At 41.7% G+C, this 27,069-nt stretch overlaps 1 protein-coding gene and 1 long non-coding RNA gene across 4 annotated transcripts in view; one reads left to right on the top strand and one right to left on the bottom strand.

The window, feature by feature from the left end:
• The window catches only part of map3k3 (mitogen-activated protein kinase kinase kinase 3), a 136,580-nt gene that overhangs the window by 61,712 nt on the left and 47,799 nt on the right, over positions 1 to 27,069 (bottom strand). For all 3 annotated transcript variants that reach the window (XM_069905159.1, XM_069905161.1, XM_069905160.1), the window contains exons 7-9: positions 21,605 to 21,725; positions 9,735 to 9,868; positions 235 to 308 (exon numbers count right to left, since the gene is read on the bottom strand). In XM_069905159.1, coding sequence (XP_069761260.1) covers positions 235 to 308; positions 9,735 to 9,868; positions 21,605 to 21,725 — 329 coding nt within the window. The remainder of the gene's footprint in view (positions 1 to 234; positions 309 to 9,734; positions 9,869 to 21,604; positions 21,726 to 27,069) is intronic.
• LOC138746764 (uncharacterized) lies at positions 11,635 to 25,650 on the top strand. The gene is made up of 2 exons (XR_011347113.1): positions 11,635 to 11,864; positions 25,039 to 25,650. It is a non-coding gene; the product is annotated as an uncharacterized lncRNA (long non-coding RNA).

Here is a 27,069-nt window from a genome sequence, read left to right as displayed (position 1 = left end):
GCCTGGCAGATGGCATTAATTATCATTAATCATTAAACCGCTCAACTGAAAAGTTTTGCCTCTGGGAAGAGTTGCCTTTGAACTGGTCACCAAAAAGTTCCCTGGAACGTTATTTTCTTACTTTCTCCACTAGTTTTAATTCCCTTGGTAATCACAGGTGGCAAATTTTGCTGGATTATCAACAACAAAGGCCAGATGAAGTGAATAATGAGGCAGTTCATGAACTGCACTTACCTGTCTGCTCGTCTATCCAAAGACTGGCAACTGCTTGATATGGAGTTTTCTGCACTGCTCTGAGGCTCATATATCTGCAGGAAAGAACATACTGATGTGAACAGTGGGCCACAGTATAATTCTTTTCATGAATGGCTTTGTGATTATAGGCTTGTGGTCAAGGGAAAACCATTATTACATCTCAGGGACATGCATCAAATTGGGTAAGCAGGGAGAGAGGGACGAGGAATTAACAAAAGAAACTGATGAGGGTAGGGAGTAAATGTAGTCTTATATGGATTTTAGCCAGGCATTTGACAAGGTCCCCCATGAGAGACTCGTTCAGAAAATCATGAGGCATGGGATCCATGGAACTTTGGCTGTGCGGATTCAGAATTGGCTTGCAGGCAGAAAGTGTAGTGGAAGGGAAGTATTCTGCCTGGAAGTCAATGACTAGTGGAGTGAGGCAAGGATCTGTTCCGGGACCCCTGTCTTTGTGATTTTTATAAATGACCTGGATGAAGAGATGGAAGGATGGGTCAGTGCTGGCAGATGATACAAAGGTTGGAGGAGTTGTGGATGGAGCTGAAAGTTGTTGAAGATTACCAAAGGATGTAGACAGGTTGCAGAGTTGGCCAGAAGTTGCAGATGGAGTTCAATCTGGGTGATGCATTTTGGAAGGTTAAACCAGAAGGCTGAGTACAGGGTTAATGGTCAGTTACTTAAGAGTGTGGATGGAGTTTGGGGTTCAAATCCATGCATCCTTCAAGGTCTCCACAAAGGTTGATAGGATAGTTAAGATAGCTTATGGAATGCTGGGCTTCATTAATAGGGGGATTGAATTCAGGAGTAGAGAGGTCATGTTGCAAATCTCTGGTAAGACCACAGAGTATTGTGTTCATTTCTGGTCACCTCATTATAGGAAAGAGGTGGAGAGGGTGCAGAGATTTACCAGGATGTAGCCTGGATTGGAAAATGTCTTATGAGGCAAGGTAAGCAGAGCTGGGGCTTTTCTCTTTGGAGCGTAGAAGGATGAGAGGAGACTTAATCGAGGTCTACACGATTATGAGAGGCATAGATAGGGTGGATAGCCAGCACCTGTTTCCCAAGGCAAGAATAGTAAACACCAGAGGATTTGAGTATAAAGTGAAGGGAGGGAAGTTTAGAGGTGATATCGGGGGTAAATATTATAAAAATAAAAATAGTGGATGTGTGAAATGCCTTGCCAGGGATGAAGGTGGAGGCTGGTACATTAGGGGCATTAAAAAACACAGGTACATGAAGGGAAGAAAAATAGAGGGTTAAAGGGTAGGGAGGGTTTACTATTTTTTAAGGAATATATGGGTCAACACAACATTGAGGGCTGAAGGACCTGTACTGTGCTTCAGTGTTCTATATTTTGAGTGTTCTTTGAGGGCATGGGGCTGAGGTAAGGGAAAGGGATCTAGGCAAAAATGGAGATCTTTGGGAATACGCCAGATACAACTCTTCTCCTCCAACCAACATTTGGGAACCCGGATAATGATGAGAGGTGAAAACAAAGAAGGTCCATCTTTTATTAACTTTATTTTTAGGGCAACAATTTTGTCTCCTATCACTGAATCCAAGTTTATCTGTCACTTAAACAACTAGCCTGCTTTTACAGGTTGATCCCCCTCCATTTATTGAGCAGGCCAATAATCCAGACATTGGATGCCATTGCCATATCAAAGAAGGGTTTAAAGATTATAACCAGAACTTCCCCTTTCTCCCATTTTACCCACTCGTGGATCAGTGGATCCCTTCAGCCTGGGCTCCTCTGCTTTGCTGACAACTTTAAATACCTCCTCCAATACTGTGTTACTTGTACCATTCCATCTTATTTTTAAGGATGTGTGACCTACCTCCAACCCAAGCCGTATCTTTGCATCCACCACAAGAATCACTTTTTGGCTTTTGCGCAACTCCATTCTTTCATTACCTTGGATTCCCTTTACGGTCACAACTAATCTGGTCTCACACATCCTCACTGACCCGTTCATTTAATGGTTCATGGTATTTCCTGCATTCAGTTTTGTTCTCCTTTTACTGATAATTTTAATTTCTATCAACTTAACCAGGAGGATCCAGATTGAAACGTTCTATCCCCTACCACCCCCCCCCCCCCCCATCATATGGGTCTGTGTTTAATGTGTATTCAAAATATTCACTTCAAATTCCCCATTTACTGGTCATCTTAGGATTTCACACTTTTGGATGGGATCCTAACTCCTGAAATTTAATTTTTCTCTATTCAATTGCTCTTTTTCTTTCTCCACACCCACTCTGGGAAGCTTGAATACTTCTGCTAATTTGAAGCAATTTTCTGTGGATTCACAGTCTGGAGCATAGCTGAGAAAATGACTGGCTATATTTGGACAAAATTTAATCCAGATGTTTCCAATGTCTTGATCTTGCTCAATTACAGCTGGTTTCATCCAAAAAAACAACTTTGCAACTATATGTTTGCTTGCATCCCCTCATATTTCCAAAACAGCAAATTACTGTCTACAAAAGTTGACTTGTGTACATTCAGTAACCATGGTTACAAGGTTAAAGATGTGATCAACGGAATGACTGGATTTATATCTCGCCATACACTATTCCGGGACCACCAAAACATCTGTCTGCATTATTGAAACATCATTTTGTTTTTGCATTAACAGAACCTGCCATTATTTATCCATCTTTTTATCATTTTTTTGTGCCCGTGTGCACTGTGGTCCATTTAATTTGTGCGATTGTTGGTGTACTGTGCATCACTGCTCGACAGCAGCAGTAAGAATTTTGGTGCATCACTATATTGCACTCATGTTTATGACAATAAACTTTCATATTGCAAGACGGAAGCCAATTCCAAAGGATTATTTAAGGGCTCCAGGGTTGCACAGGGTACCACTGAAGATGCGTATTACTATGTGCAAATGGCAAGATCTCCCATGAGACTATTGAGAGGAAACCTTGCTCCTGGTGTGCTGTTCAGCAAGCTTTCAATACTCAATGCGAATAAAATCAAGCTGATTAGGTCTTTCTGGGATTTTGCTGTGGAGATTGGATGAGTTAAAGAGAACAGTGACTGCACGCTAAAATGTTCATGATGAAAAAAGCTTTGACATATTCTGAAGGCCAAGATCAATCTTTAGCTTTCAAGGAAATTTTAGCCTTGAAGATCCCAGATAATGTCACAGCACTGTTTGGAATCAATGTCCCAAAGAAAGACTCCCATCTACGCTTATACCACTTTCATAACCGGTCTTGTGGCCCTAGCCTGTGAGCCATCTTTCATTTTAAGTGTTAAACCAAGTCTCTGGGTCCCTTGGCCTATTGGCTCAACGTGATGATTATGGGAGTTTGTAATAAATACATGTACAAATGCACTGAAAACTATTGCTACACAGGTATGAAATAGTTTATCTTCAATTACCACAATATACCCAGGCAGAAACAGAGATAATATATAGATGACCAAATCAATACTTACAGTTGCAATTAGTTCAAGAATAAAATGATGTTTCAATCACACAGACAGATCTTTGGGTGGTCCCAGAGCAGTTTAAGCTTAGTACAGGGAGATTCAAGAGTCTGATAGCTGTTGGAAATAAAAACGTTTCTTAAATCCCGAGGTGCTGGACTTCAGGCTTCTCTCTAGCTGCAAGAATAGATTGTGACCAGAGGGATTCTTTATGATGTTGGGGTCTTCTTGAGGTAGCATCTCACATAGTAGTCTTCATTGGATGGGAGATCAGTGTCACTGATAGACTTGGCGAGCTTTGCCACATTCTGCATCCCTCTACTCTCAAACCAGGATGTGATGTAACCAGTCAATATACTTTCCACAGTACACCAGTAGAAGTCTGATAAAATATTTGGTAACATGCCAAATCTCCTGAGACTTGGAAAGTAGAGGCATTTCTTTAAGGCTGTGTTGATATGCCGACTCCAGGAGAGATCCTCTAATACGTGGACTCCCACATACCCAAAGGATCTCTCCACTGCCGGCTCCATGCTGAAGACCGATGCGTGATCCATCAGTCTCTCCTTCCTAACATCCACGGAAAGTTCCTTGGTCTTATCAACATTCATAGTAAGATTGTTTCTCGAGCTCCACCCTGTATTCGGACTAATTATCACCCATTATTCGACCAACTGTTGTGTCATTACCAAATCTATAGATTAGGTTGGAGGTGATTGTGGCCACACAATTATGACTGCAAAGGGAATTGAGAAAGGAACTAAGCACGCAGCCTTGAGGTGCCCGTGTTGATGGTCAATGAGGAGGAGGCAACGCTGCCAATCTAAAACTGATGGGTGCTGCCATTGAGGAAATATAGAATCCAGTTGCAAAGGAGTGAACCGAGCCCCAGATTCCTGTGTTTATGATTAGTTTTATTGGTGTGATGGTGTTAAACACAAGGCTACAGTCAATGAACAACAGCCTGATGTGGATGTTCTTGTAGTCCAAGTGATCTAACGGAACAATACTGTTCATTGACTACAGCTGAAAGATATCTCATCTCAATTTCTGTTGGTAGAACTTTACTGTGCCAAAATTGTCTGCTGCATTTCCTATATGTTAAATGTGAATGGACTTCAAAAATAGTTAAAATAATTCAGTGTCTCTGATGTGGTTTGGGGCACCCCAGAGTCATGAGAAGTCTTGAGCAAATGAAAGCTGTGATTTTTAAAAGGGTAATGGACAGGAGGTTTTCCTTTAGGCAAAAGCAGAGTACAAGTTAGAAAGAATGAATGAAAAGTACAGTATATGTGGTTTGAGTGAGGTAAAGAACAGATGTGGAGGTGCTGAGGCCAGCTCTGACACAACACAGGCACAGGGACGGAGGGGGCTCGTCTGCATTGAAGAATGTGACAGGAAGTGAAAGCTGTGGAAGGTAATTTGGACAAGAAACCACTGCAGCAAAACACCAGAACTGTGGAACTGCAGGTGCCTTCACACGAGATAGATTGCAACCTTTCAGTAAACCTGTGGGCATGATGGGGAAATTTCGTTCACAGACAGCCAGTTTGTGATCGCTAGGAGACAGTCAAGAATGGGAATAAGTCTACCAGCTCACAGACAATGTGAGCTGCCATGCTATTCACAGCCTCTGCACAAGCTACCCCTCCACAAGGATAAACAGGAAGAGCTAAATATGGCAGTGAGTGGCTTCCAGTGGACATTGATACAGAAACCATGGAGGCACAGCCCCTTACAAAATGTCTGCCCTGGTGCATACAACCATTATATAACAGACCGCCTCAAACATCCATTGAGAAATGATGCAACTTTATGGAGGACAAACAATTATGGAGATCTCCAATGCTAAATGAAAATATTGTTGGCACACACAGATTGGCTACCCTAATTGGAATGCTACTTTACCCCACTGTACAATTTTGTTTCCATTTTGAAGACTGTCCTGTGGCTGATTGATGATGAGATGTTCCTGATTCAGGCCGGTATTTCCGATTTATTGCCAGAGTACATACAAACCTGAGCTTCCTTTTTCCTGTGGGCCAGGCAGAATCACCATTTATTGGTAGTACAAAAAAAAGTGTAAACATGTAAACAAATGAAGAACTGTAAACAGATAACAAATGTAAACAAACTGACTGTGAAATACAGGGAGAACAAAAGAAAATCAATTGCACAAGTAAGAGTCCTTAAATGAGTCTCGGATTGAGTTTGTCATTGAAGAGTCTGATGGGGAGTGGTAGCAGCTGTTCCTCAACCTGGTGGTTCAAGTCTTGTGGCACCGAGACCTCTTTGCTGATAGAAGTAACGAGAGCAGAGTGTGTTTTGGGTGGTATGAGTCTCTGATAATTGCTGCTGTCCTCTGATGGCAGCATTCCCTGTAGATCCGTGGTTTTCAAACTGCCCCCTAAACTCACACGCCTTAAGCAACCCGTATGCCATAGATGCTCTGTGATTAGTAATGGATTGCTTAAGGTGGTATAAGTGGAAAGAAAAAGGTTTGAAAACCACTGTTTTAATCGTACCTAAATGACTCATTATGTGCACGGTTTCATAACTCCAAAGGAAATGGGCCAATGACAATTTTTCTCAAGCAAAATATTCCAGTAACAATTGGGTCTAGAGCAGTGATTCTCACCCTTCCCTTCCCACTCACATACCACTTTAAGCAATCCCTTACTAATCACAGAGCACTATGGCATAAGGGTTGCTTAAGGTACAATTTGAGTTTAGGGGGCAGTTTGGAAACCAGTGCAGTAGAGGTACTCAGTAGTGGAGAGAGTTTTGCCTGTGATGTCCTGGGCCTTGTCCACTATCTTTTGTAGGGCTTTATGCTCAGGGGAATTGGTGTTCCCGAACCAGACCGTGATGCAACTGGTCAGCACACTTTCCATCACTCTGTAGAAATTTACCAGGGTTTCTTGTATCCTACGAAAACTCCGCTAACTCCTGAGGCAGTAGAGGCACGGATGTGCTTGTTTCATGATACCATTGGTGTGCTTGGTCCAGGAAAGATCCTCCGAGATAGTGTCTCCCAAGAATGTAAATTTCCTCACCCTCTCCACCTCTGATCCTCCAATAATCACTGGATTTAAACCTCTGGCTTTCCTTCCCAAAGTCAACAATCAGCTCCTTAGTTTTGGTGACATTGAGTGCAAGGTTGTTGTTGGTTCACTATTCAGCCAAGTTTTTAATCTCCATCCTGTATGCTGGCTCATCCCTTCCTTTATACAGCCCACTACTGTGATATTGTCAGCAAATCTGTAGATGGTGTTACTGTCATACCAAGCCACAGTCCTCGGTGTAAAGCAAGTAGAGCAGTGGCTAAGAGCACAGCAATGTGGTGCTCCGGTACTGATGGAGATTGTGGAGAAGTTCTTACCAATCTTCACTGATTCTGGAGGTGAGGAAATCCATGATCCAATTACACAGTGGAATGTTAACCCCCAGGTCTTGGGAGTTTGCTGATCAGTTTTGAGGGGATGGTGGTGTCAAATGCCGAACTGTAGTCAATAAAGAACATCCTGATGTATGCATCTTTGCTGTCCAGGAGTTCCAGGGCTTTGTGTGGAGCCAGTAAGATGGCATTCGCCATAGACCTGTTTCTACGATAGATGAACTGGAATAGATCCATGTCATCACTCAGCCAGAGCTGATCTGCTTCATCACCAGCCTTTCCAAACACTTCATCACTGTTGATATAAGGCCAACTGGTCGATGGTCATTAAGGAAGGGTACTGATATGATTGATACCTGTTTGAAACAGGAGGGTATTTGAGGCCTACCTGGGAATACTGCACCCACAATGGAAGTGACAGGAATGTCAACAGAGGTAGTGAGTCAGGAATTGGGGAAAGGATCCAAGTGATAATTTCCATAAAAATTTCTGTTATTGAATGCAAGCTCAGAATTCATTCCTGATGAAGGGCTCAGGTCCAAAACATTTTACTTCCTATGGATGCTTCGTGACCTGTTGAGTTTCTCCAGTACATTTGTGCCTTGCAATCAACCCAGCATCGGTGAGGTGCTGCAATCCTTAATATGAACTTAGATTGGAGTTGGCCTGTCTCATCACACAATGGAAATGGCTGTGTCCCCATTTGGTTGCTTAATGATCAGCAACAAATCTTGAGTTGGTTATCCCTGGGCTAGGGACTGCTGTACAACCAAAAAGAGAATGCATCTTTCGTCATGTCAACACGAGTAAATGATATAGGCTGTAGGATCCAGGCCAATACATGGAGGCACCACAGCCAGTGCCAGCAATGGCCGCATCCACTGTACCAATATGGCCTACCCAACATCATGCCACAGGCACCTCTTCACTGAGCTATGGGGCCATGCACTCCTGAGAAAATGCACTGGTGAACAGTGTCCTGGTACACAGTTTAGACATAGCAGTATGCTCTGAGAGGGCAAGAGTTCATGCCAGATTCATGGGGGTACACCAGGGTGCAGCCTGAAAGTGGGTTATTTTTTTTAGAAATTATAAGACAGGACATATCTGTGAGCGTTTAAACCCCAAGATCAAGAGTACTATAACAAAAGAGTACTCTGTGGGGTAATGCTAAGCAGGTACCAAAGATTCTAAATTGGCAAGGATTGAGCTCATCATTGGACAGATCACATATAAGCTACAAAGCTTGGAGCAATGAAGGATGAGAGGTGATTGAAGAGGGGTACACAAGATTACAAGGAGCTTTAGAAAGGGGTGGTCAGAAAACATCTTTTTCCTGGAATGACAACAATAAATATGTTTACGGTGAGTTGAAGAAAGTTTAGGGAGATGTCAGAGGAAAGTTTTTTTTTAAAGTAACTCAGAGTGGTAGATGCCTGGAATGCACTGCTGAGGCTGGTGGTGGAGCTGGTATAATAGGGACATTCAAAAGACTCTTAGATAGGCATGTAGATGCAAGAAAATACAGGGTTATGGTGTGAGGGAGGCAAGGGTTAAATTGTTGTGGAGAGGGTTTACATAGGTCAGCACAACATCATGGGCTGAAGGGCCTGCACTGTGCTGTAATGTTCTAAATAAACCCATTTAAAAAAAACACTATTTACCAGTACTTGAAAGTAAAATGATGCAGGTGCTGGAGACATGGAAGGAAACAGAAAATGCCAGAAATACTCAGCAGTTTCTGTGATGGAAGGAGAAAAGTGAAGCTTTTAGGTTGATGACCTTTTATCAGAACTGTTACTTGGCTTTTGTTTCATTCTTGGTTGCCCAACCTCCCTGGAAGAGATTGGTTTCTCCAAATGTGGCCCCTAGAGTCATGTTCTTCACCACTAAATATCTGAGGTTAGGTTTTCCTGTTATAATTTTTCTGGAGTGTTTTTACTTTCTTTCATACGACAACAGGAGAGCATGGTGAACATAGCAGTTAGCATAACGCCGCGACATTGGCAGTGATCAGGACCAGTATTCAAATCAGGCACTATCTGCAAGAAGTTTATACTTTCTCCCCCATGTCTGTGTGGGTTTTCCTACCACTGTTCAAAACATACCGAAGGTTGTAGATTAATTGGGTGTAATTGGGCAGAATGGGCCAAAAGGGTACTACTATACGTCTAAAATTGGTACAAAAATTGACAAGGCAGAAATTCCTAAGAAAATCCATGAGCCAGGAGCCTGAGTAGCCAGAGGTTTTGGAGATATCCTTGGGTTCAATCTGATGGAAGGACATCCATGGATCGCATCATCAAACCTAAACGAACGAGAGCTCGCTTTTTCATCGACAAAATCAGCTCACAAGCCAGCACTTGATAACCAACCATTTCCAACCTGGGTGCAAGATTTCTTTTCTTGAGGGGGGGAAATGAGATGGAAAAGATTAGAGGCTTTAATAATTGAGATAATTTAGTTAGAACGTTCACTAGAGATGTACACATTTACATAGGTCAGCACAACATTGTGGGCTGAAGGGCCTGTACTGTGCTGTCACATATTGTCAAGTACCCTCAAAGGGATAAAATCTGTTAGAAATTTTGACTTTTGTTTCAGTTCACATTATTGACCAAATTCTTCACTTACACACTGTTCCATATTCTCAGGAATGAACTCCCCTTCACTATGAATGCTGGTGTAAGACCCTTGGCGAGCTATCCGCTGTTGTCGCTCTGGAACATATCCTGGGGGTGGGGAGCTTCGACCAGTGTTCTGAGAACCTGCAACAGAGGATCATTTTACAGAGTAAAAATTTCAGAATACAGAGTATTAATTAATTGGTTAAAGAGTGAAAAGTTCAGAAAGATCTGCATGTTAATGTGCAGATACAGTAAATAATTGGGAAGGCAAAAGACATGTTGGTCTTTACTACAAAAGGATTTGAGTAAAGAGTAAGGAGTCTTATTGAAATTGCATGGGACCCTGGTGAGTCTGCACCTGGAATACTCTGTGCTGGTCTGGTTTTCCGACACTCCACAAGGGAATAATAGGAATGCAATGAAAACTCACCATGGGGTTTGACTTAGAATGTGTAGGGATGCTGTTTCCCTTAATTCGAATATCCAGAATCATGATGGGTACATCAGTCTCAAAATTAGAGATTAATATAGGCAAGTGGCTGTGACACAGTAACTGAAAGTTCGATTTGGTAATTAGACGACCAATTCTGGAAGAGGACATGGAGTTGATCTAAAATACTCAGACGTCTTGTGCAACCTTCTTATCCTGCTTTTGTCGCTTCGGTTTAGTGTCAAGCCCAATATAATGAGTTCAGTTTGCATATCAACATGCGTGTTGCTTCTGTTATTGTGCAAGCACAGTGCAATGAAGGCTTAAACATTTAAAGTATCTTGCTGGTTAGTCTGAAAAAGGTATGAGAGAAATTTCTGCTTTCTATACTTCATTCCCATCACTTTAAAATATCATCTTACTTTTCTGATCATCAGTCTGGATGGGAATATTGATTTGATTATAGCATGCATGCGAGAAAAGCCAAGACAATTTTTAATAGCAATTGTACTTTGCTGTCTATTTCTAGCAAGAATGCATTGTCTATTTCTCCCTGCCCATCCCCTTACCCAAAGAATAACAAAATCCTGCAAGATGAAGCTCCTATTGACATCCATTAATGAAGGAGAGAGTGATTACTGAAATTACCTGATATAATAATTTTAGCTCATGGCAAATTAACCGTTATGTCATCAGGCCTATGTATTGGGGTGAAGTGGGCTTTGAGATAAAGAAAGACTGGCCTCTGCCTCTACCCAGAAAAGAAGATTATTTAATTATTTTCATCTGATGAAACAGTACTCCTTCATGGTAAACACACAAGTGCTGGAGAAACTCAGCAGGTCCCACAGCGTCCATAGAAGGCAAAGAGATAGAACCAATGTTTTGGGGCTGGGCCGGGAAACTTTATTTATATTTCTTTCCCTCCTATGGACGCTGAAGCACCTGCTGAGTTTCTCCAGCATTTTGTGTATTTACTACAATCACAGTGTCATCAGACTTTCTTGTTTCACTACTTCATGGTGACTGCATGGAGACTAGTGTCAGATAACAACAAAAAGATTGTCAGTGCCTAATCATCGATTCTCAGACCTCTTTAGTCAGGGTTTCCCAAACTGGATTCCGCAGAACCCAGAGGTTCTGTGGAAAGGCGTAGGGGTAGTATGGAAGAAATGACAGAGAGGGGAAGATTCCCTCGACCCTTCGCTGACGCTCACTTTGGCCACTCATTTGTTCAATACCTGTCCCCTGCTCCAATTGGCGCCTGGGCTTGACATATCTTTCAAAGGGAATGGTGGTGGGGTTCTGGTCCAATTAGCAGGTGGAATGATGGGGGGGGAGAAACTATGACATCTTTTCTCCCAGCCCACGCAACCAATCACTGGGCTGCGGCCCCATTGTGACAACAGTGGGCGGACAGGCTCGATTGGGGGGGTGGGGGGGTGGTGGTGCACCCACTCATTTCGCCTGTCAAATCACAGACTGGTGGTGGTGGGAGACTCCTGTCCACCTCGCCTATCAATCTATTGCCAGCAATTCTGGCGTGCAGAGGAGGAGATGTCGGCAGCGGACTGGCCTTCTCTTGTCAATCACCACTCGGACCAACTACCAAGCGGAGCACCCCCCCACCCCCAATTGTGACGTTGGAGGGCATCCCATTGATTAAATGTAAATGAGAGACAACACATGATTTCAACGTGGAGAATGGTGAGTTTATTTACTTTCTTACTATGCTTGTGTATATACCACATCTTGTAAACTGTAATTGATGATTGGGGTTCCGCAATTTCCAAGTGCTCCCCAAAAAGGTTCTGTGAGCTAAAAAGTTGAGGGACCCCGGTTTTAAGTTATTTTCTTTCAGTTCTTCATTGTGGAAAAAATGTAGAAATTTGGCTACTCCAAGACCCTACAAACAAGAGCAAGATTGTTGCTCAGTTGATTACAAACTTTCCTGAGTCAGAAATCATTCCAGAAGCACATACACAAAAATTTAAGCTGACATGTGACTAAAATACGAGGATAAGACCGACACTCTCATGGCACTAATTACAGTATATGCAGTGACCTGAATCAAAAGCAGAAAATGCTGGAAATGCTCAGCAGCTCAGGCTGCACCTGTGGAAAAAAAGTAAACTCTTTGGAGACAAAAGCAGCTTGTGTGGGTTCATGTAAGATAAGGGAGGGAGTGTCTGATGGTGTAAAACCTAGGTGATCACAGCATAAATTGCATGTAATTTTTTTTGGTCAGTAATGGAATGGGAGCAGTTAGAGGGTGGGAACATCAAATAAAGAACCTTGGAGTTACAAAATGTGGAACAGCAGGATACACCTAGTAGATCAGGCTCCATATGTCCATGAGAGGAAAGAAAAAAATACAAGCTTATCTAGCATTACAGGCGGTTGACTGATATAGTAGTCACTATTGTTTTTGCCTTCAGGTGAACCAATGTAAATGTTACAATTTCATGTCACTACTTAAAAATATAATCCAGATGCAGTGAAACCAATTCCCCAGTTGCCACAACAAGATGCAAACTTGTGCTTTACTCATGGTCTCTCCCCAGTTTCTAATGGTCGAGAGTGCTAGCTACTGGCCTTGAAACATAGCCATTACACACCTGTATCAAGCATCAACAGCCATCAGATAATCTTTTAGCATTGCTGTAACAAATGAAATGGATTTTTTTTAATGTGGTTATTTGTCGGACTTTAGTGTGTCCACATTCACTGCTGCACTTCTCATGTTACAACAGTGATTACAGTTCAAATGCGATCCTTACATTGTAAAGTGGTTTGGAGCATCATGAAGGGAACAAAATGCAAGCACAGACACAAGAGACTCAGACTGGAGTCTTCATCAAGGGCTTCCGCTTGAAACATCGGCCATTCTGTTTTCCTACTGATGCTGCCTGACCTGTTGTCTTCCTCCTGCAGCGTGGGGTTAGCTGCAGGTTTACTTCTACAAACTCTTCCAATTAAAACAAACTAACAAGATAATTTAACATTTGGGTTCAAATGCATTACGAGCTCCCCCTCAACTTTCACTTTTTCCAACACATCCCAAGCACTCCTTCAAACAATGCTAAAAGCAGTCCTTATCAGATTGGCCAGCCTCCAAATGCTATTGTGGAAGCAACATCTCACTAACAGGAAGGGGAAGTCTCGCAAAGCCATGTATATCAAAGGAAGTGGATGGAAAAACAAGAGCATTCAGCTCTGGACAATTTTCATCCTGCCAGATTGTTATCTCTCCACAAATACAAATCCAGCTAAACTCACACCATGTCACAGATAAACACACAGCTGAGTACTACGCGAGTGCTGCATCACAGGGCTTCAGAGGTCTGTTCTAAGATCACTACAAAGCATACATCACATCCACAACTTTACTCAGTGGAGGCCACTTTCTGAGAATTCTCAATCCTAGCACCATTTGCAAACCAACATGTCTATCCACGTCCTCATGCACTGCCAACCTGAGGCGACCGGTAAACTGGACAAACATCTTGTACTCCACCTGGACAAACATCATGTACTCCACCTGGACAAACATCTTGTACTCCACCTGGACAAACATCTTGTACTCCACCTGGACAAACATCTTGTACTCCACCTGGACAAACATCTTGTACTCCACCTGGACAAACATCTTGTACTCCACCTGGACAAACATCTTGTACTCCACCTGGACAAACATCTTGTACTCCACCTGGACAAACATCTTGTACTCCACCTGGACAAACATCTTGTACTCCACCTGGACAAACATCTTGTACTCCACCTGGACAAACATCTTGTACTCCACCTGGACAAACATCTTGTACTCCACCTGGACAAACATCTTGTACTCCACCTGGACAAACATCTTGTACTCCACCTGGACAAACATCTTGTACTCCACCTGGACAAACATCTTGTACTCCACCTGGACAAACATCTTGTACTCCACCTGGACAAACATCTTGTACTCCACCTGGACAAACATCTTGTACTCCACCTGGACAAACATCTTGTACTCCACCTGGACAAACATCTTGTACTCCACCTGGACAAACATCTTGTACTCCACCTGGACAAACATCTTGTACTCCACCTGGACAAACATCTTGTATTCCACCTGGACAAACATCTTGTATTCCACCTGGACAAACATCTTGTATTCCACCTGGATAAACATCTTGTATTCCACCTGGACAAACATCTTGTATTCCACCTGGACAAACATCTTGTATTCCACCTGGACAAACATCTTGTATTCCACCTGGACAAACATCTTGTATTCCACCTGGATACTCTCCAAACAGGCAGCATAACAATTGACTTCTCCAATTTCCTTTAAACCCCCTTCCTTGAATCTCCCTCCTTCCCTATTCACACCTCTCCTTTCCTCCATCTCCCTACCCGTCCATTTAAGTCTCCTATCAGAGAGCTACCCCCTCTCCTCCTATCACTTCTCAGCTTTTTTTCTCTTCCATCCTCCCACCTGTATCCACCTATCATCTCTTTCCTGTTGGCCTGTGTTCCTCCCCTGCCCTATCCTCTCTTCTCTCCTCTTTGTCCTCTCACTTTTTATTTAGAGAGCAGTCCCTGTTTTGCTCACACCTTGATGAAGAGCTCAGGCCTGAATTGTTCCTATGGATGCTGTGTGACTTACTGAGTTTCTCCAGCACATTTGGATTAATGACCTCATGGTGAAGCAATCATAATAATGAATTTGAGTATATTTGAGATAGAAGAATGGATCCAAGGCTAGTAATTTAAAATGGGTAATTTTGAGACTAACGAAAGTGAACTGGGAAATTAAGTCGAGGGATTAGCCAATCAAGATAAAGTGGTGGGAATTTAAGGGATCTCATTTCATTGATACAAGTTAAAGACAAAGAACATTTCCCATAATTCTAGCTTAACTAAAAAATGTAAAGTCAGAATTAAATGTAAAAAAGCCAGCTTAAAAAAGCAGACATACTTACGCCAAGTCAAAAGACTGAACCAACATAATGGTAGCAAACAATGATTAAAAGATTAATAAGAAAAAAACCCTCAGAAACCAAGCAGATGGCAAAGTAAAAACAGTAAGATTACTACTGAGATTTAGAAAGGAAAATTTTAAGTCTGCGTTAATGCTATAGGAAACAAGCCTGAAGAGTTGATAAAATAAATTAAACGAGTATTCAGCATCAGACAGTATAGGTCAAATACATCAAATGATGTGAGAAGAAGAACCCAAGTCTCAACATAGACAAGACAAAGGAGAGGACTGTGCACTTCAGGAGGATGAAGATCGACCTCTTTCCAGTATGCGTCAATGTTAGGGTTAGGGTAGAAAGTACAAAGTTTCTTGGAGTGCAGATAATTGTCCACTTATCCTGGAACCACAACATTAGTCAGGAAGGCGCAACAGCACTTACACTTCCTCAGGAGGTTGAGGAGGGCAAGGCTACCAGCCCCCATCTTAACAACATTTTAAAGTACAAATGAATGTGTCCTGTCTGGCTGGGACAGTAGCTGTAAAGCAGCGGGCTGCGTCAATATAGAGGATTATCAAAACGGCTGAGAAAATCACTGGGGTCTCCCTTTCTTCTACTGACACATTCACCAGAAGCGCTGTTTAAATAGGGCTCAAAGAATGAACCCTTTTCATCCCGCATACAGCATCAGGAACGAAGTACAGTAACATCAAAATCTAGTCTCCGGCTGCAAAATAGCTTCTTCCCAAAGGTGCAAGATTGATGACAGAGTCCCGTAATCTCAGATCTCCTAAAAATGAAACCAAGTTATTCAGAATACTTATACATTTTATATTATATTTTTGTGTTGATGCATCTAGTGGATGTGGATTTCAGAAAGGCATTTGATTAGGTTTTCCAGGCAAGGCTCATTCAGAAAGTAAGGAGGCATGGAATCTAATGGAGGCCTGCTGTGTGGATAAGAATTTGACACAAGGCAGAGGGTGGTTGCAGATGCTTCTTGTTTTGTATGAAAGTCAGTGACCAGTGATGCTCCATAAAGATCTGTCCTGGGACTTCCTCCTCTGAGATTTTTATGAATGACCTGGACGAGAAAGTGGAAGGGTGGGTCAGTAAGTTTGCGGATGATATGAAAGTGGTTGTTGTGGATAGTCTGGAGGGTTGCTAGTGAAGGCCCAAAGCTGGGCTTACATCGGTCATGGGAAAGATGGGAGTTGGGCATAGCAATTGATGACCAATGGTGGGAAGATTTGTGTTTGAATAGTCTGACAGGAATTGTTAAGGCCAGACACATGCTGATGCAATATAATTTCTCGCATCAGTTATACCTCATGGCGATAAAATTACACCAATCAAAGCCACAAGTTTTGGAAATGTGCTTTATGTGTGGTGTGGAGGTTGGAACCTTTTGTCCAATCCACCTGGCTGTGTACAAGGGTGAGACCCTTCTGGGAAGACCTGGGGGACACTCTGAAAAAAATTACAAAGGTGGATTTTCCACAGGATCCAGAGTTGTACCTTCTAGGGGACATTGGAGGTGTACAGTTTAGACTGTCCAAACACCAAATTCAGTTTGTGAAGGTCGCCTTGTCAGTAGCCAAGAAGTGTTTAGCGGTGACGTGGAAGTCCGACTCCCAGCTAAATATCGCAATATGGAAATACAGAGTTGCGTTCCCTGGAAAAAATCACCTACAAATTACGGAAGAGATATAACACATTCGTTGAAGTGGGGCAACCGTATATGAGGCACAGATATAATTCGCACCCCCTCCCTCTCTGAATAAGAGAAAAGAAACAATCTGTCCCAGCAGGTAAAGGATTAAGAGTATGAAATGGGGAAAGTGGAGCAGACGATGTGTGTTTTTTACCCCGACCTGTTTTTATTTAACACCCAGGGTCCTCAACCTTTGAGGAGAATCGTGGTTGGTAATTGGGTGATTTCTGTATTCTTACATTTTGGTATTTCTATAATTTAAGGAATAGGGAGGGGAGGGGGTAAGGAGGAGGAAATAAAAAAATCATATTACGTGGAAAGAGAATAGAATATTTTGTTTATTGTATTTACACGAGTCTATGGAAAATTAAAATTAAAATCTACAAAAAAATTTGTACGATGTGTTGGTCTTCATTAACTGTGGAATTGAGTTCAGGACTTAGATATCTAAGTCCGAGATTAGACCCCACAACTGGTGTTCAGTTCCGGTCACCTCACTAAAGGAAAGAAGTGGATGCTGCAGAGAGGGTACAGAGATTTACAAGGATATTTACCTGGATTGGAGTGAATACTATATGAGGAAAGGTTGAGTGAATTTGGTCTTTTCTCCTTGACAGAACATGAGGGATGATCTGATAGAGGTGTATAAGATAACTATAGGCATTGATTGTGTGGATGGCCAGAGGCTTTTACCAAGGGATGAATTGGCTAACACAAGGGGGCATGGTTTTACGGTTCTTGGGAGTAAGTACAGAAGGATGTAAGAGATAGATTTCTCACCAGAGAGCGGTGGGTTCATGGAATATGCTGCCAGTAATGGTGGTAGAGGCAAGTACAATAGGATCGTTTAAGAGACTATTAGATGGGTACCGATATTTGAAACTGAGAAAAACGGAGGGTGATGCTGTCGGGAAATTCTAGCCAGTCATTAGAGTAGATTAATTCGGCACGTCATTGTGGGCTGAAGGGCCTGTACTGTGCTGTAGACTTGTATGTATGTGTGTAGTTATTGTGTGCTATGGGAGAAATGTATGAAAAATGTATGTGTGTGCACGGTGGTTCGGGGCAATGCTGTTTTGTCTGGTTGTATATGTACTGTCAGATGATAATGAACTTTAAAAAAAATCAACAAATATTTGTAAATCAGAAACTGGAATGGTAGAACTCATGAAATAAAATCACAATCAGCCAGATAGGGATACTGAGTAAACTTTAGAAACCACGGACTGACAAGTTTACTAGTCATGCATCATTTCATCCTAGGATCTTAAAGTGGCTGGGAGAAAATTGATCCAAAATTTCCAGGATTTAGGAACAATTCCATTAGATAGGAAAAAGTAAACTTTAACTTGTTTATTCAGAGGGGCAAGGATTCAGACCAGGAATTTGCAGGCAAAGTAGATCAAATCTGCCACAAGGAAAATATTAGAAACTGTTATATTTCAGGCAACGTAGCTGGGTGATCAGACAAGGAGACTATTACACAATACAGACAAATTAAGTGAGTGAGGAATGATCTGTCACAGAGAACAAAGTTTGAGAGTGTGATACATGTATTGTCAATTTTGGCAGGAAAAATAAACTATTTTATAAAAACGATGAATGACTGCACAGCAGAAATGTGGTGGGCGGGGGTGTGTCAGGATATCCAAATAGGTACAACAGTAATTAGGAAAGCTTACAGAATGTTCTTGTTTATTGCAAGAGGAACTGAACACAAAGTTAGGGCATTATGCAACGTCTGGAGTAATGGTTACTGCATTGGAGTGCTTATTTAAGGAAGGAAGCATCGAGTCCACGCTGCTGAAGATCCAGCTGCGCTGGATGGGTCACGTCTCCAGAATGGAGGACCATCGCCTTCCCAAGATCGTGTTATATGGCGAGCTCTCCACTGGCCACCGTGACAGAGGTGCACCAAAGAAAAGGTACAAGGACTGCCTAAAGAAATCTCTTGGTGCCTGCCACATTGACCACCGCCAGTGGGCTGATAACGCCTCAAACCGTGCATCTTGGCGCCTCACAGTTTGGCGGGCAGCAACCTCCGTTGAAGAAGACCGCAGAGCCCACCTCACTGACAAAAGGCAAAGGAGGAAAAACCCAACACCCAACCCCAACCCACCAATTTTCCCCTGCAACCGTGTCTGCCTGTCCCGCATCGGACTTGTCAGCCACAAACGAGCCTGCAGCTGACGTGGACTTTTTACCCCCTCCATAAATCTTCGTCCGCGAAGCCAAGCCAAAGAAGAATGTTAATACATTGGAAGCTCAGAAAAGATATACTAGACAGATGCTGAGAATGGTTGCATTGTCTTATTGGACAGACCATGCTTTAGTTTAGAGTGAAAGGAGACTGGATTGAAACATACAAGATCCAGAAATGTCTCTACTTGGTGGATGGGGGAGGATACTTCCTCTTGTGAGAGAATGAAGAATCAGGAGGTAATTGTTTAAAAAAAAAGTGGCCATCCATTTACAATACTTGCAAAAAACAGAAACCCAGCAGGACACACTGCATCAAAAGGAAGTAAAGAAGCATGACCCTATCCCTTTGTCTTCTTTCCTCCAGATCCCCATCCCCTTCCCTTCCCCCTCCATTCAGATAGCTACCGCCATCACTTCTCAGCCTTTTTCTTTTCTAACTTCCTACCTGTATCCAGAGTTGACCTGTTGGATTGCAATCCTCCCCCCTGGCCCTTCTTCCCACCAATTTTTTTTAAATTTAGGCATCTGCCTGCTTTTTGCTCATTCATGACAAAGGGCTCAGGATTACCTGTTACTTCCTATGAATGCAACGTGACCTACTGAGTTTCTCCAGCACATTTGTGCATTGCCCTACAACCCCAGTGTCTGCAGCTAGTGCTGTTTGAACTCTTTCCAACACTTGATGTGATCCTGATAGACTCTCAATCAAAGGCAGGCAAGGTTTGCTCACTGAACAGTTTGAATATTGCTCAGGTGCTGGGACCAGTGTTTTGAAGAAAGAAATGCACATTTAAACAGCTAACTTTTTTTTTGCTTCTAAATTGTTTTCAAATGAATATCCCTGAGGGCTGCAGTGTTTACCTTTCGAAGGGAAATCAGTAATGGGCAGTAGGTGACAATATCTCCTATCCATATCTCAATAAGGAATTTTTAAAAAGTGAGAAAGCTGACATATTCCTGGCCCACATAAAGTAATCCAGGATCAATGCTCCAAGCAGATTTAGCTGTGACAACAGAGGAGCAACCACTGGCCTGGTACCCGAGCTACAGACAATTTATTCCACTCCTTATTATGGTTTAGATCAGTGGTTTTAAAATGTTTTCTTTTCACCCACATACCATAAGTAATCCCTGTGCCTTAGGTGCTGTGATTAGTAAGGGATTACTTAAGGTAGGATGTGGGTGGGGGAAAAAAAGTCGAAAATCACTGGTCTTGATGCAATTGTTACAGAAATATTTTGCTTGATAAAAATTGTCATTGTCCCAACTCCTTTAGTTATGAAGCTGTGCACATAACGAGTCAATTACAACTAAGTACGATTAAAATAGTGGTTTTCAAAGTTTTTTTCCCACTTGCATACCATCTTAAGCAATCCCTTACTAATCACAGAGCACCTATGGCCTAGGGATTACTTAAGGTGGGATGTGAGTGGAAAGAAAAAGGTTGAAAACCTCTGGTTTAGATTAATCTGAAATGCAAGGAGAACCATCTGTTAGTGGCAAAAAGGAAAGTGGGATAAAAGTGCAGAACAGTGAGGGGAACCAGGATTGGGCTAACACAAACAACGGAATGGTTGAAGAATAGCGTCATGTTCACTGGCAGTTTTCTTAGTCAGAAGGTCAGGCGACTTCAGATTTGAGCATAAAAGTGACCAACATTTCTAAATTATGCTGAAAGTTTGCAACATATCAGCATCATTCATTTTCAACCTGTAAACATTCCACACGTGCCCTTCTTTTGTTCCATATCCATTCAAGAACTTCTGAAATCATCCTATATATCTACTTTGAAGGCCATTTGATTCAAAGTCCAGTCCATACAATCTTCACCTCAGAAACGACCATTTCACAGTGGTTTCAATTTAGCTGCCACTCCATTTTGTTCACATTCTGGAATTAAATGTCTAAACACCTTTTCTATTTTGCATGTGGGATCAAGATGATTCAGTCAGACCCTTCATTCCTCCTGAGAGAAAACCCAAGAGGTACAAGGGTAGCTTTTGAACAAGGTTGCCTTCTTTAGAACAGTTGAAGGTCAGACAGGGGAGGGGCATGGCATGAAAAAAATTCAGCCAGATAAATCCTTTAATTGTGCACATTTTGAGGAGAGATTCTGAAACCACAGAGTCTGGAATTTAGTTCTGAAAATTCCCAGGTGTTCATGCCAGAGACGAGACTGCCTGATTCAAAACCAGAACTGTGGCTACCAAACCTCAACAAGAATGGTGGCATCAATATCACCTATTGGGGTACATGCCAAGAGGTTAAACTTTCAACACATCTCAATTGCAACAGTTTTGGAATATTTTGCAAGTTATGTCAAAATCTAGGAGTTTAAATAACCAACCTCCTTATCTCGTCTTACTTAAGCAGAACGGAATCAGACTCCCAAGACAGTTTATAACTGTCGTGTCCCACAGCAAAAAAGAAACTTAACTTTGCAAAAGAAACAGGATATAAATGTCATTACACAAAGAGATCCAGAGAATGATGGAGAGCATTCCAACGAACTGTTATAAAGACCCATTTTAATATTCTTTCAAATTAGTCAAGACTATACTCACCAACAGAGATATGCCTGCCTCGTGAGTCTGACGGCTGGTAGATGGTGCTGAGAATATCTCCAACGGACTGAGAGGCCTTAATGCGGACTTGTTTCGCAACAGCTGATGGTGCATGGGATGTCTAAATTTTGGGATAAAAGGAAATAAATATTGTATATTTTGGCAGATGTCGATTCCCCTTTTTCAGCCTCTTTTTTAATAGTTTTATCATATATTGGGTGTATAAGTCAACCCCTAAAAATCACATTGACTGAATTGTTGGGCGTTGGCTGATATCATGGAGGCTTTAACAAAACGAGAGAAGTATGAAGCGAGCTTTAAGTTAAAAGTAATAGAAATGGCCAAGAAAACCAACAACTGAGCTGAAGAAAATTTGATATGCATGAGAAATTGGTAAGAGGTTGGAGAAAGAAAGAAGAGACTAAGAAAAATACCAAAAAGGCGATGTTCGGTGAAAAGAGGACTCCTTCGTTTACCAGAGTTGGACAATCATGTTGCAGAATGAGTGCACGAACAGAGGCAAGGTTGCTACATAGTTACATGAAATAAAATAAGAACATTTGCACTGAAGTGGGTAAAGTCGCATCTAGAACACAGGAAAGATTGCAACCATTTCATGAACAGGAAAAATCTGATATTACGACAAAAAAATTGCTCAGAAACTACCAAAGAGGTTAGTAAGGAAGGTGGAAGCATTAGGGATTAATGATGGAGTAGTGAAATGGATTCAACAATGGTTGGGTGGGAGATGCCAGAGAGTAGTGGTGGAAAATTGTTTATCAAATTGGAGGCTGGTGACTAGTTGAGTGCGTCAGGGATCGGTACTGGGTCCATTGTTGTTTGTCATTTAATTAATGATCTAGATGATAGGGTGGCAAACTGGATTAGTAAATTTGCAGATGATACAAAGGTTGGTGGTGGTGTTGCCAGTGAGGAAGATTATCAAAGCTTACAGAGTGATATAGGCCAGTTAGAAGAGTGGGTTGAAAGATGGCAGATGGAGTTTAATAATGATAAATGTGAGGTGCTATATTTCGGTAGGACTAATCAGAACAGGTCATACACGCTATATGGTCGACAATTGAGGAGTGCAGTGGAACAAAGAGATTTAGGAGTCATGGTACATAATTCCCTGAAAGATGAATCACATGTAGATAGGGCAGTGAAGAAGGCATTTGGTATGTTGGCTTCATAAATCAGAGTATTGAATACAAGAGTTGAGATGTTGTGTTGAAGTTGTATCAGGCATTGGTGAGGCCAAATTTGGAATATTGTGTGCAGTTTTGGTCGCCGAATTACAGGAAAGATATAAACAGAATAGAGTGTGCAGAGGAGGTTTACGAGAATGTCTCCGGGGTTTCAGGGTTTGAGTTACAGGGAACAGTTGAGCAGGCTGGGACTTTATTCCTTGGAGCACAGACAACTGAAGGGTGATTTGATAGAGGTAATCAAAATTATAAGGGGGCAGATAGAGTCAATGTGGATAGGCTTTTTCCATTCAAAGTGGGGGAGATTAAAACAAGAGGGCATGGATTGAAATTAAAAGGGGAAAAGTTTAGGGGAAACGTGGGGGAAATTTCTTCACGAGAGGGTGTGGAATGAATTTCTGGCAGAGATGGTAGAAGCGAGATCGATGTTAATATTTGAGGAAAAGTTGAATAGGTATATGGACAGGAGAAGTGTGGAGGGTTATGGGTCGAATGCCGGCCAGTGGGACTAGGTGGGAGAAATTGTTCGGCATGGACCAGAAGGGCTGAACTGGCTTGTTTCTGTGTTGCAAATGGTTATATGGTCATGAAGTTGCAAGTTTTCACCAGTTTATTATACAGAACCAGCAGAAACACCAGTCTGCATTGGCAAATATTGGAAACTTGGACGACACCCCCATGAATTTTGACATGATAGGCAATAGAACAGTGGATCAGAAAGGTGTTAAAACTGTCCAAACCAGAAGTATAGGACACGAAAGGACCAGGTTTACCATGGTGTTATTATGCATGGCTGAGAAGACGAAGTTAAGACCAATGGTAATGTTCAAATGCAAACTTAAATCTAAAATGAAATTCCCAGCAGGTATTTTAGTACATTTTCATAAAAAAGGATGGATGGATGAAAATGGTGTAAAACTATGGATAGACAATGTGTGGGCTAGGCGGCCAGGCAGTTTATGCAAAGAACAGAGTTTGGGGGTCTGGGATATGTTTTGTAGCCATTTAACTGAGAACATGAAAAGTAGATAGCACAAAGTAACACTTACATGGCAGTTATCATGGGTGGTTTGACCTCTATATTGAAACCTCTCGATTTCTGCTTGAACAAGCCATTCAAACACCATGTGTGTGAATAATGGAATACATGGAGGTCAAGTGCAGACAAATTGTTTACAAAGGCGAGGCAATGTGTGGTGCATCACTTGATGTGCTGTGTGACTGTGTTCAAAGCATGAGGTAAAGTGAAAGTAGAGACTGTAATAAAATTGTTTAAATAATACGGAGTCCCTTGAGCAGTTGATGGCATGGAAGATAATTTATTGTGGGACACTAATGACGAAGCTGAAGCCACCTCATCAGGTGCAGACTGGTACCCATATGATAACTGTTTAAACAGTGGGAGTATGGATATGCCAGCTGCCATCTTTGCCTCAGACGATGATAGTGACTTTGAAGGATTCTAAATGTTTTTTTTCCATTAATATTTTCAATGAAAATTTGTTGTAGTTTTTTTCGGTTTTTCAAGGGTTGACTTATAAGCAGAATCGGTGTCCAGAGGTTTTTCCAGTTGAATTTAAGGTCTCAAAAGTATATCTGGTGTATGTCAACCCATTTTTTGGTGAGATTTTTGAAGGTTTCAAGACTCAACTTGTACGCCAAAATATACGGTACATATTACTTTTTGTGATAATGTTAGATTTCTTACACATTCAAACTGATGGCTGCAGCAAGGCACAGAGGGAGAGAAAAACAATTACACAGGCCTGAAACGTTGGTTATCTGTATTCACCTATGGACGCTGCGAGACCTGCTGAGTTCCTCCAGTATTTCTGTGTTTTTACTATAATCACAGCATCTACACACTTTTGTGTTTCACTCATTCAGAAGGAAAAGAATATCAATATTATGGGCTGGGACCCTTCATCAAGGCTGAGTATAAAGGGGAGATAGCCAGGATAGAGGACATGGTGGGAGGAGTTGGAATGAAGCCAGTGGGGGATTAGTGAACCAGGGAGGGGTGAAGGGTGATGGACAGATGGGGAGTGTAGGGAAATCATTGGAAATGATGAGGAAGGCAAGAGAAAGGGGGTCAAGTGAAGGAAGATGAGTCATAGAGGGTTGGGGTTGGAGATGATTGAAGGGGTGTGATAACTGGAGACAACAATGACCATTGCTGGAATCTGATAATAAAACAATGATAATATAATACCCCTCTCCCTTTAGGATGTGGGAAGAAACCAGAGAGCCCTGTGTGAACAGACATGGATCCAGGGAGAACATACAAACTTCTTACAGACAGCGGTGGATTTGAACCTGGGCAATGATGCTGTAAAGGGTTAGTGATGGTGGAGAAGAGGTGAAGCTACCAGGCTTTTAAATATGAGGCTTGGGTAACAATCTAGAAATTAGAGCTCAGGTATGGATGTGGAATTTAAATTAAGCTCCTGAGTCTGCTTAATAATTGGAAGAAACAAGAGTGAGGTCATGGTTTGCCTTTTTGGAGAAGAATCATCCAATCTGCCCAAGCAAGACTTTCTTGTGACTCTAAAAGTACTTGGGCTACACTCACAGGGAATTAAATGCTTGCTACTGAGCAATGCCCAAATCCCAAAAACTAAACAAATTAAATAAGCTTCTTTATTATTCTGGCTGGTAGAGTTCAAATAAAGAACAGGGTGAAACATGACAGGAACAAGATAACTTGGACCAGTCTCGTTCTCGCTCTATTCTTCCCACATCACCAAGAATACTTAAGAATTATTAATATTCAATTTCCTGACAAATTTGCAGCAGAAATAAAGGGTGGAACCATTAAATAAATTAACTCAAACACTTCCTGAACTAGTTGAGTTTTTAACTAAAAAAAAGTTTCAGAGACATAAATGGTGATGTCAGATTTTTCTTTCCAGCTCTAACGAGGCTAACATCACGATATTAAGCTGACAGGTTTGGAAATGAACTCATCTGGATGTTATATCAAGCACCAATTGCCAATGACCTAATCAATACACCAATGTTTCACAAGCAAACAATAGCTTCCTAGCCGATAGGGCAGTCAGCCATGGACCCATAGAAGTGAATAGAGAAAGAAAATGGAACAATTTAACCGGGAAATCTTAATGGAAATTTAAAAAAAAATTCACTTATTAGCAAGTCCTTGCTGTACAAAGAGATTTGAATTAACAGGCTTCAATCACCACATAATGTATATCAACAAACCCATGTTGAGGCTGAAATATCATGTCTGTGATTGGTTTAAATGTTTTCCTCAACATGATTTAGTTGGTGATGATCCTAACCTTGTATTTTACCAGCACAAACATAACTAATGATAAATCTCCTTACAAGAGAAAATGAGAATCAACAGTGAGGAAAAATCGTTATATACGCTATTTCTTTAAGATTTTTACTGCACCAATAAAACGAACTTCACATTTTATTGAAAGATGTTTAGTCAGCAGATGCTGGTGACGTTATACAGGCCTTGCATAGATTGCCAACAGAATTTACACAGAGAAGCTCAAAATAAAAAGCACATCACAGTGTCCCACTAAATTTCTGCACTGAACAGGAAATGGCAGCTCACAGAAGAACAGTGATCTCTGTGAAAACCTGCCATGTGTTTCTACATTACTCATAGTACAAGAAACCTTCTCACATCTGGCATTGACCAACCTGAGAATGCTGAAGGAAAACAACAGGATTGAGCAATAAATCCTTGTCCACTGCTCACAAGAATGACTCTCATTTTGTTAGAAAGGTAAATATTAACCGAGTTCTGATGGGCTCCAGTGAACATGTAAATAAATATCTGGGGTGCAAAAAGTCATCAGTGATATTATATGTGTAATGTTTAAAGCAAAGAGAGGTTTCATTTCTGTGGGCTTCCATCACCAATACCCGTAGAACAGTTAGCACAAATTCTGTACATTTTCGACCAGAACCCTCAGTGGAAATTAGTATTACCATAGCAGGGTGGGATGAGGCCACTCATCCCAACTGGTCTGTGGGGCACTTACACATGACATCAATTGCATCAATGCAACCTTCCACCTTTAACCATCTTCCTATAAATCCTGTATGATAGACACGACTTGTTGACAATTCTCAATGCAGTTACACCTGAAATCTTTGACATTGTATTTATGATATTTTGTCAATGTCAAGCAATCTCTCTATGACAAATCAATGGAGTGAAACACCAAAGTCTGTAGGCACTGTGATTATAGTAAAAACACAGAGAAATGCTGAAGG

The sequence above is a fragment of the Narcine bancroftii genome, chromosome 12 (assembly GCF_036971445.1).
Source record: "Narcine bancroftii isolate sNarBan1 chromosome 12, sNarBan1.hap1, whole genome shotgun sequence".
NCBI classification, from domain to species: Eukaryota; Metazoa; Chordata; class Chondrichthyes; order Torpediniformes; family Narcinidae; genus Narcine; species Narcine bancroftii.
This window is presented reverse-complemented; position numbering and strand designations above follow the sequence as displayed.